Below are 12162 nucleotides of genomic sequence, written 5' to 3'. Positions count from 1 at the left end.
AAAAATCTATGTACAGATAACCAACTGCAACATCAATAAGTGATAAAATTATAGTTTGCATGACAGGTAACCAACTGCAACATCAATACGTGATAAAATTATAGTATCCATATACTACTCTAGACCTTGAACTATTTTTCGCTATATATAAATAATAGCTTTAGAGGCAAATTTACTTTAGAGTTTAAAGTGTTGTTTAATTTAATCCGCGTGACGGTTGATTTTTAATTCTAATACGCGTATTAAAAGGCAAATAACAAAATGATGAATTAATCATATTCCTATGTACTTGGCATTTATGTAGTTTATTACTCGCTGCTAATGATCTAAATTAAGACTTTTTGGACATTAATGCCACAAATCTAAACCAAACTTATTTTTTTGATCAAATTTCAGATACAGTAACTATTGCAATACTAAACGATATTAATGGAAATTGAGATAATCTAATATTGCTTTGTACCTCTATACTATATGATAGGTAATAAATGTACTACATTTTAATATTACAGTTGTACTATATAACCTTTATTGTACTATCGAGATACGATAAAGGAAAGGTATTGCTTGAGAAAAAGTTTAAATCTATAGCAGCACTGAACATTACCTCATCCAAGGATGAACTTGATTATACTTTTTATTATCTCAGGTTACGTTCGTAAAATAAAGTATTTTTCACCTTATAATATCATCCCCTTACTGGCCCATAATGGCTAAATGTGGCAAGCATACTATTCCGAATATTAAAAAATATTGTTAAGCCTATAATATCTGTACTTTTGGTGTATATTTTACTTTCGTGATAGGATAGTTCTGACATTGTACGATTCTCTATCGATAGAATACATTCGCAATGTTCATTTTTAATTATGATGTATTACTTTACGTTATTGACTAAATGCAAATAAATATCAAAAGTACGTTTAACAATATAATTTAGATTACTCAGTTAAAGAATTCGTAGATGATGTGTAACACATTATATGTTACTTTTAGGGGTTTTCTCATCAATTATTTCGAATGTTTGCATCAGATGGTAACAAGACCGTTACTTTACAAGAGGTCATTGGAGGAATTGCAAAGTTGACAGAGTAAGTTTCTTAAACTTAATATCGTTTGTAACGCGATTACAAAGATAATCGGAGTATTCTCTAGTAGGAGCTAAGGTTAGATCATTTTATACATAAATAGAGAAAATTCAATTGATTAAATGTCGTTTAGGGCATCATTTAAATTGTGGTGAAAATGAGGCAAAAAATAGAAATTAATAAGTCATCTGTTGTTTCACCGATCTATTTGATATGTATCTAATTGTCACACTAATTGCTTGATATTTACTTTTATTGATCATTATAAAGTGCTTTAATGATTATGATGGCAGTCTATTTAGATTGGATTAGCATTTTTGATATTAAATTCGAATGTAATATCCATCATTACTCAAAGTTTCATACTCGACACTACAATTTAAACTGGGAGCTATTCATTTGGAGTTTATATCGAATTAGTGCTATGTTATAGCTATAAGATATCTTGAATAGCTAACACAATCTTTTTTCATACCAAGTTAATGATTCATTTTACATTACGTACATTTTCGCGGCATTTGTTACGTAACTAATAATTTGAATATGTAGGTGGGCTAATAGCTTCGGAAAGATCTCGAATGCTGACATAAAACTACCCTGTTGACGCGCGTTACAAATAGGTCATCGTTATTTTTTTATTATAAAACATCATAATGAATTAAATCACTAGAATAATTTCTAATGGAAGTAGAATACAGTAATTAAATTAATTTCCAGATAGATCTAATAATGTTGTTGTCAACATCTCTTTAAACAATAATAATAAATACGTCATTTCTTAATTAATTAATGTAGAAAGTGTCGTAAATAGTAGAGATGACAAGATTTCAGTTTGTCACAAAAATCATTTCAGCTTACATCCCTAGTTCAATTTGAGAATAGATTGAACCTAGGTATTACAGATTAACATAATCGCTGGGTATTTTATTTAAAAAGCTACGGTACTATTAGAGCTGCCAGTTGACTCTGTGCTGAAGATATTCAGTTCTAGTAAACCTTTTTTGTATTACTCCGCTATGAGGCAGTTCTTTTTTTTCTTCTGTTACTATTACATCTGGCTTAACTAAGGATCTGAATCATTCTTATCCCTACATTATGTTATGAGAGCAATCGATGATTAAGCCTAGTAGCAGATTTTTCTAATCATAAGAGATGTTTAGTAGAAGTGATAGGAGATAATTTTCAGATTTAATAGTAAATCCGTTATACTAGTAAAAAGGAAAGTAATAGGCATGCAGGGGTGTTTTTGCCTCTCTACTTAATCCAAATCTTAATGAACCATTTTACATTGTAATAGTAATGCTGCCATCTGTCTACGTGGGTGCCTTCTTTCTTACTTGAGGCTGTGTCGTCATCATAGTGATATAATACCTAAAGTAATTTTTATTTGGAATGATTATTTTTTTCTCCCATTTACAATTCATTACTACTATTGTGGGGCAATGTCTTAAATATCTAACCTATTTTCAAAGTTGACTGCCCTTACACAACAATCCCTTATTCTTCTGTAGTTCAAGGTAATGGTAAAAATTTTGATTATCTACATCAAAAGCTAATTTAAGGATAGTTATTGGAAATAGGAAATAACAATGATCCAAAATCCGATAACATTGATTACCATGTTAGGTCTTAAAATCAATGTTTTATCAAAGTAAAGCTGAAATTATACCTAAATATATTTTTTCTCTAGCAAATTTACCACCTGAAGCCATTGTGATTAATATGTGACCTGATTTCATTTTAATATAATAGTTTTTTGAAAATATTCCATTTATCTTTATGGCTACTTTGTTATATTACTAGAGGTTATTTGAACAGCGTGTCAAAAAAAAAACAAGAACTCTAAATTTATTTTAAACTTTTTGAATGGCCTTTATCGTCCTATCATTTTACATATGCAATCTCTTTCGATATTTAGTAATTAACCCTGAAAGATAAATGATTGTCTATTATGAAACAAAATTTCGTAGCTATTACATTTACTTTTATTTGATAGTTGGTTAATAGTATAATTTATAATATGAGCCTGTTCATTACAGAAATATCAATTTATAAATCCTACTACCGTATATTGATATTACTATGCAAGTACTACACAGAAGAATTGAATATATTTTAAACATTTTGAATTCAACGCATCACATTCTTTAAAGGATAAGATGTAAAAAGTTGGATGACGTAGCAGTTTAGATCGTGTCTAAACTATCAAACCAAATCATGTAATTCTTGAAAAATAGATATTATGAAGTCTAAGTTAGTGGCTTATTCAGAAATACAATAGCGATAAAATTTATTTTAATCATAGCGATACTGTATTCATGATCAAAACTGATTAGATAGTTATTACCTTTGCTACAAGACACAGAATGATCGGAAATAGTCTACGGATTAGTAGGTCCGTGATAAAATTGAATAAAGTACATTGAGTTATGCTTTCTATAGTGTAGCGGATAACAGCTTGGATAAATCAGCACTTTTGATAAAGTTTATTTAAAGAATGACAAGTTACACGTTTCTTTGTCAATTTTGTACGAATATTTTATTATATGATTTAAGGATCCTGTGTTATAAAACGATATGATAGATTTCTTCTAGTTTATAAATATCTTCATTTGATCTTGAGCAACCTGCATTAGCTTAACCTCGTTAAGTATAATTACATAAGTATTATACTACATCCAATGATAATACTTATTAGTTCTTGCAAAAGATCACGTCGCTCTTCATCAAAATCGATCATGGCATCTATTCTAGCTATATAAAAAGATCTTTGTTAAAGTCACATTAAGATTTAGGTTAACTTAATATCAATTTGATGAATCCAGTTAAAAATATCTCTTGCAGTCATAAAGCAACCTTTGTTATATCAGTTTATTGGAATATCTATTAACTTTAATAGATATTAGGTTTGCTTAGAAATACGTGAATTATCGTCTGTTACGGATAAATTGAATGCTACTTGACATTGGTATGCACCGATAAAAGTTAGATCTCAGCCATTATCGCTACGACTGAGGAGTTTATGAAGGTGTATTTAATTCTTAGTCATGATCGGTAGTTGTACTTCAATATTTCTTAATATTGTTTCGGAAGCTTATTTATAAAATAATGCGGCTACTTTAGGCGAAAAGGTGCGAATATATTTCTTTATTATCTTTCCCTCTTTAGAATGAAAGATGCTACTTTGCTATCAGCAATATTTCAATTCTTCACCTATTTTATCCCTTGAACTTCTTTGTGTTGTGCTATTATTTTACACAAGATAGTGGTAAAAAGTCAATTATACATGATGAGAATGGGAATTCTATGACTTTGAGGATGAATATTCTATGAATTTAAATGAATAGTTGTTGTTTACCTAATTGGATAGAGTTAATGATGATATTATATCGGAATAAATAGCTAGAGGGGCATAGCTGAATGGTATACTGTAAATAGAACTACCTAGTAATGCAGTTAGAAATTGCTTGTCGCACTTGTCGGTAGAGTATCTAATAAATCTTCAAAGATTTTGTTTTAATGAAGGCATAAATATAAATTAAGAAGAAAATACAATAACAGTTTTTATTGTTCTCAAATTATTTGTTTATGACTGAAGTTGTTAAAATTGAGTGACTACAGAAAATTAGAAATAATTAGATCTACGATCTCATTTTACGAATTGATGAAGAAATAGCCTAATGACGCCAAATTCTTCCTTTATGGCATCGATTTATATTAATACCACAATTAAAATCTACCGGAAAAACTGTTATCAGATCTCAACTCTATCCGTTTTTTAGCTGAAAAATCGTTCCTTTAAAATAATTACGATGTATATTTATCGGATCATAAACATAACGTTCCACATTATTCTACGTAAAGCTGTTAGAAAACAGGGATAAGTTGAGTTATTGTAATGACCAAGTAATAGTCTTTAATTATTACTATAGACGAATATAAATCATCTGGCTAAAGTTCAAATTAAGAGTAAAACATAAGAATTTCCAGCATTAACCGGCTATGCCAATGTTTTAAGTGTAATCTTAGTCATATTAAGAGAGATTTTATACATGGTTATTACACATAATAGCCGGGGTTCGAATTTTAGAAGTAACATAAACACTCGTTCTACCCAAAGCTGCTAGAAAATAGGCTTAAGTTGAGTCATGAATAATTTTAAATTTAATATTTTCTGATAAGGTTATATTCTACGTTAAGTGTAATCGGCTTGTTGCTATTGCATCCATTGAATAATGTTATACGTTAAAAAAAGATTTTTACTAATTACCAGTACGTAATATTGAGTGTAGTAAATTGGATATGCTGCTGCTATCGATGATACGTAAAGAGCTGGCTCGGTACTTAAATTTATTATGCACTTTCATAAATAATTCGGATATCCATTCATTAACTACTTTTAAAGAATTATAGCAATATTTGCTATGCGTAATCTTAGTACAGCATAATATTAAGCAGCATTAAAAATAATTAATCTTTGATAGCATATCGCTGATAATAGTGTACATTCAATCTGGTATTTTTGAGGCCTTGACTCCAATACTAGTGAAAAATCTTATGATATCTAGAAATTTCATGAATGAAATACTTGCTTACTTTATAGCTAACAGTCAATTTTAAATGAAAATTAAATGCATTAATATTATGTTAAAAGTTTCCTCAAATGGTTTTTGACAATACGGGAAATGCTTTTCGGATTTAATACAATACCACTATTTGCTAGCATTTAAGCAGTGACTAGTTAATAGTACTGTATGTTATTAAATATTATTTCTTGTCGCAATCTAATATCCTGCCACGTCCTATAAGTATATCTATCTATACACGCAGTTCTCTCGACAGCACTACAATCACTTATTATGTTAATGTGTACAAATTTCAATGGTACTCACATCCTCTATCAATTCAATTATCATATTTGCCGTCATTTCGACATGAACAAAATTATTTTGACTACTAACGCCATTTTTCCTTCATATTTTAATAAAATTTCGGTTATTTACTGTACATACTGATCTACAGCATCCTGTTAATATTGTAATTAAACAGAATATTTACCTATAATTGTAGAGAAAATTTTAATATTGACAAGGAGTCTGAACCTTTTAATTCGGTGCCGGTACTAATAGACTAGTAATAGTCGCCTCTGATCCATTTTTACTTTTTACACCGGTAATAATAACATTTAGATTTAAGGTGTTCGTTATAAAGCGAACGTCAAGTTTTACCATACTGAGTTTGCTAATGAGACAAATTAATTTAGTTAGATCAATCATTTCTTCCTTTGGTTTTGTTATTGCTTACGCTGAAAAATCTCATTACCATTGATACCATTAATCATTAAATTTAACCCGTATTCCATTTTATTTCCATGTAAATTTATAGTCGAAAGAAGAAATTAGAATGGTTTAAGAATTCCTTCACAGCAGTCTGTGATGATGACGAAAATATTGATCACAGCCAGTTCAAAAAAGCGATTACTAGCAGAGGGGTAAGGTTAAAACTATTTTCGAAATAAATTTCTCGTTCTTAAAAACTAGAGATTATTGACTTTGTCATTGTGATACTTAATTACTCACATTCGATTTTACAATATGGTTAAAATCGAAAATTAGATACTTAACTAATTTTATAATGTTCATTACAGTTCCTTGAGCGATTTTTCTACCTGCTAGATGGTGATAACAGTGGCCGCGTAGCTTTCCAGAAATTAATTGGAAGCTTGGAAAAGTTAACATGGTAAACCATTTACTGACGTCTTTACTATTACAACATCTTTTTCTCGTAGTTATTGCTAACTCATGTTTTATGCGTATATCTTAAAAGATGTAATAATTTATGCGTTATCAAGTCAGGTAGTTATAAATATCAGATGGGGTAATTTATTGATTCTTGTAAACTAATTATTATAGTCTGGATAGAGATGCAAAATGGCTTAGTTGGTTTGAACAGCAATTTGCTGCCGTAGCTGGTGAAGATCGGCAAATCAATATAGTAGAATTTAAAAATGCCTTGAATGTTAAGGAGGTACGATAATTTCCTATTTTAGCTAGACTGTCAATTACTAAACAGTTTTGATCAGATAAGGTAAAGTAAAGCAGCAAAACATATATCTTACATTAAATATCATAATTCTTCACTAGATTCGTCACCATAAAATAGATTCAAATTTAAACTGAATCATTGCCTTACTCCAGTTTAGAAAGTGAGAAATACTTAGTCCAACACTGTTTTATATTCATTTTTTGGTACCTTTAGTCTTTCTTCGCAGAACGCTTCTTTCAGCTGTTTGATGAAGATGGTAGTGGTACTATCAGTCTGAATGAGTTAATGGGCGGATTAAATAAATTAACAAGTGGCGATAATTCGGAGAAACTAAGATTTTTGTTCAAAGTTTATGATGTTGACGGTACGTACAGAGATTAACGCTTAAAATATTTCCGCTTATTTCTTATCAATACTTAAACTGTAGCTCCCGTTTATCTAAAGAGTAAGCTTGGGCATAAGGTTATGATTTAAAGAGCAATTAGTAGGAATAACATTTCGAAAAGTTATAGAATTCATTTTGAAGTTATTTTAAAAATATTCTCGATTAGGTAATGGATTTATTGATCCTTTTGAGTTAAAGACAGTTCTTCAGTCCTGCATAAGTGAAAGTTCTCTAGAATTTAGTGAATCGAACTTGAATGCATTAACGCAGGCGTTGTTCGAGAGCGCTGATGCTGACGGTAGTGGCACCATAACCTACGAAGAATTAGAAGGAGAATTACAGAAACACCCTGGTGTCATCGAAAATTTAACGATTAGGTACGTCATTAGGTTATATTGTAGATTTAATTCCATACACGTATGAAAGTTATTTATTATCCTTTAAATTTCGGTAGCCAAAATGATATATAATGTAGAGATCTTACAGTGTCCCTATTACAACGTATGCGTACATTCGCTGTAGTTACTTTAAGGGAAGATAAAAAGCAACTACCGTATTTCCGAGGATAATTTTTCTGATGTATTTGTGTGAATCTACTCTATCATTTCTTTACTATTTGCGAACAATTTAAAGGATAGTTAGGATACTTTAATCAGATCAATACAGTTATGCTGGGTGTTAAAAATGAGAACTAATGTTATCGTCAGTTTTTAATATATTCGTATAATACATAATATGGGATCGAATAATGTAGCATGATGTACATGTATTCATATGTTATTGAGTTTAATTTACTTGTAAATAGAAAAAATGTCTTATAAATTAACTTTATCCACTATTAGTGCTGCCAATTGGCTTAAACCACCACCGAAAAAAAAGAAAAATTCTTTAAAACAAATTTACCCGTATTATTTAACCTTGCGTTATATTCGTAACAACTTGAGTATCACATTATTTATGATTGTTTATTGGTTGACTAATTTTGGTTTATTTGGATTTGCTGTTTACCAGCAGCGAGAGAAAAATATTTGGATCAAGATAGCGCGTGGTTGTGGCTTATGCTTAAACTTTAATTGCACATTTATTATGGTTTTGATGTTAAGGAAAACTTTAACTATTATTAGATCAACGACTTTAGGCTCTTATTTGCCAATTGATCAACATATTGATTTTCATAAAATGACTGGAATTGTTATCGGATTCTTTGCCTTGGTACATACTGTTGCTCATGTCTTTAATGTTGGTTAGTATGAACTTAATGGATAAATTATAATCGAAATTCTGATATCGATACAATTCAATAGAACTGATGATAGACTTTATAATTATGATTACATCGGTTAAGTACTGCAATAGGCAGTGTTGTTAACACATTATTCGTAGTTATATGGCCCAAAATTTTGAACCTCCTAAGATATTATTGCATGTTAAAGTGTTTGAAAATGATTCAAATTTTAATTAAATCAGTAATAACTTGACGATTTTGTATTTTATTTTCCTATCATCAGTTTTACCAGATCCTCCAAACAATCGCAGTGCTGTTGATGTCTTATTTACAACCAAGTACAAAATTGGTTGGGTTGGTGGAACTGCTTACATAACTGGCTATCCCTTAGTTATTATCTTGTTAGTTATGATTATATGCTCTATGCCATTCGTCAGGCGGAAAGGTTATTTTCAGGTGAGGAGCGTATAGCCAATAATCATATTTCAACATTGTTGTGTTTTAGACAGTATGATTAATTAATTTCTGATCGCATATAGGTTTTTTATTGGACGCATTTATTATTTGTACCTTGGTTTGCTTTACTGATAATACATTGTCCTAATTTTTGGCATTGGTTTATTGTACCTGGATCCATCTATGTTTTAGAGAGAATTTATCGTTCCAAATTCGTTAAATTAGCGAGATATGGTAGAACATATATTATTGCAGCCAATATGCTACCTTCCAAGGTAATTGATCCTTAATATAAGGATTAAAATATATGTAGATTGAATTACCTAAAAGTATAACATTGATTTTTCTATCGTTACATATAGGAATGTATTATTTGATAGCTTCAACTTTAATTAAAATTGTTTTGGATTACGGTTAAATCATTTTATGCTATTTTAATATAATAAATAAATACTTGTGCATGTATATTTTTATCTAGGTAACACATTTAGTTATCAATAGGCCGAGTAACTTTCACTTTCAGCCTGGAGACTATGCCTTCCTGCAAATTCCTGCGATTGCTAAATACGCTGAATGGCATCCTTTTACAATTAGTAGTGCACCAGAGCAAAAGCATACATTATGGTTCCATGTTAGATCAGTTGGCACCTGGACAACAAGGCTGTATGAATATTTTGAACGAAAGCACGTCGAAGCTGGTAGTGATGTTCCACCTTTATTGTCGCCTAAAATTCCGAAGGTAAATAGCTATCATTATATGATATCATATCTATTCGTTATATTCTATTACGGTACTTTATTGATAGAGAAACAAATAGTGCTGGAATATTTTAATAATATCATGGGTTTTACTCATTATTTGTAGAGAGAAAGCAAATTCTCCAAAGGAAGCCGGGCGATGAATTCATTCATGAGTACAAATTCGTCTTTAAGAAGTTTTGATATGACAGAAACGAATACTGGCAATAGTCGTAATTCATCATTTAACGAAAGTACAATAGGAACGCCAAAATTTTCCGACAGAAACGGATTTAAAAATATGAAATCAGAAGCAGTAGAAATTGCTAGTTATGGCATTGATAACGCCGCATTCACCGCCGATGATGAAAATCAAAATGAGGCCCTAGAAACAACACCATTATCGCCTACGCATCGGCAAGATCGAACAAGAAGTAGCAGTGTGGATATCAGTGATCAAAAGGCAAATAAAAAACATCTCAAAGTCAGGAGAACTCGAAGTGAAGCAGTCAGCGATTTAGCTCGCGAAGATATATTAGGCCCTATCGAGGCAGCAGTAGAGAAAGAGATGCAAGTTTTTTCGCCAATGCCTTCTCCTGCCCATTCGGCTGTTAATTCTGCAGCTCCATCACCGGTTCATTCTGATGCTCCATCACCAGTGGCACCAATTCGATATTCTCAACTGCCTTCAAAGATTTATACTCCGGTTATTTCTACACAACCATCTCCTGCTCAATCACCCGGTCCATCGCCTGTAGCTACTTCATTCGGTATTGAATTGAATTCCTTAGATCAAAATAGAGGATCAGTGAGGTCGATGTCATCAATTAATGTTAACCGTGCCAACAGCTTAGACAGGAAGTTTTCTACAGCTAGTCAGTCTTCAGTTAAATTTTCTGGAGATCCTGCAATAGCAGCAAAACGAGTACCTAACTCGTTGCAAAGGATGTCAGCTATTCAAGATGATCTTATTGTGGCAGTTCCGTTGCAAAATGATGGCGGAGTTGGTAGTGCTACTAATTCAGGCCAACAGCTCGCTGCTGGGAATGGCACTAATAACGGGATCCTAAAACCAGTCTGTCCTAATTCTGGAGAAATGAGAAAGAGGCAAGTGAGTATTGCCATACCAGAAGACTACGAGATTCGTGATTTCCAGCGACGTCGATCTGCAAGGAAAAGCGTTGTTGGGACAAAAGTTGAAGTAAGAACCGTAATTTAATTTCGAATTCATAAATATATCACTAAAGAATGGGCCTTCGGAATAAATAGCAGATCCAAATAGAAATGTGTCTTATTGTACATAAGTGAGAATCTCTTAAGCGTAATTATTATATTTTATATAGGTATTTATTGATGGTCCTTATGGTACACCGAGTACACATATCTTTCAAGCGGATCACGCAGTTTTAATCGGTGCTGGAATAGGAGTTACTCCATTTGCGTCTATTTTACAGAGTATCATATTCCGATATCGAAGTGCAGCAAGACAAGTTTGCCCTCAGTGCAATTATACTTGGACTGATAAACTGCCATCATCAGTTATGAACCTAAAAAAGGTGCCACTTCTATATCATAGATTTACATAAAGCAACATGGAATATCATTTGTATCTTCATTTTCTATATCATAAAGGTGTTGTAAAATGTAAATGCATCAGATGCAATCTATGTGCATAGAAATATGAAATCTTAGTTGCAACTCCAGCATGTGAATTTAATATTCCATGCAAAATTTTATAATTTAGGTCGATTTTTTTTGGATCAATCGAGATCAAAAGGCATTTGAATGGTTTATTAGCTTATTAAGCCAACTTGAAATTGAACAAACAGAAGATGGAAATTTAAATCATCTCTTAGATATGCATATGTACATGACCTCAGCATTGAGAAAAACTGACATGAAGGCCATTGGTTTACAGATGGCCCTCGATTTAATTCATAAGAAAAGTGAGAAAGATTTAATTACTGGCTTAAGAACGAAAACAGAAGCTGGTAGGCCTGATTGGAATCAGGTAACTTTCACAACTTTAACAATAAATAACATTAAGGATGCAGACTTTGTTACTAATATGATATTTTTATCTGTTATACTAGGTATTTGATAGTTTAAGCCAATCCAACCATGGAAAAGTATCAGTATTTTTCTGCGGTTCACATCAGCTAGGCAGTCTACTAAAATCTTACTGTCAGAAATACGGCTTTGAATTTCGCAAAGAAAATTTTTAA

At 31.3% G+C, this 12162-nt stretch overlaps 1 protein-coding gene across 1 annotated transcript; it reads left to right on the top strand.

Annotated features, from left to right (window-relative positions):
• Positions 1-6998: 6998 nt before the first annotated feature.
• Positions 6999-12162, top strand: TRIADDRAFT_29444 (uncharacterized protein; the record flags this gene model as incomplete). The annotated part of the gene is made up of 11 exons (XM_002115400.1): positions 6999-7115; positions 7347-7497; positions 7685-7895; positions 8361-8761; positions 9027-9199; positions 9283-9474; positions 9678-9905; positions 10320-10421; positions 11281-11493; positions 11682-11948; positions 12031-12162. Coding segments are annotated over 11 exons (2187 nt in total), but the record flags the coding sequence as incomplete, so codon positions are not given.

Source organism: Trichoplax adhaerens, genomic scaffold (assembly GCF_000150275.1).
Source record: "Trichoplax adhaerens TRIADscaffold_10 genomic scaffold, whole genome shotgun sequence".
Classification (NCBI taxonomy): domain Eukaryota; kingdom Metazoa; phylum Placozoa; class Uniplacotomia; order Trichoplacea; family Trichoplacidae; genus Trichoplax; species Trichoplax adhaerens.
Note: the sequence above shows the minus strand (reverse complement) of the source record. Positions and strands in the feature narration are given on the sequence as shown.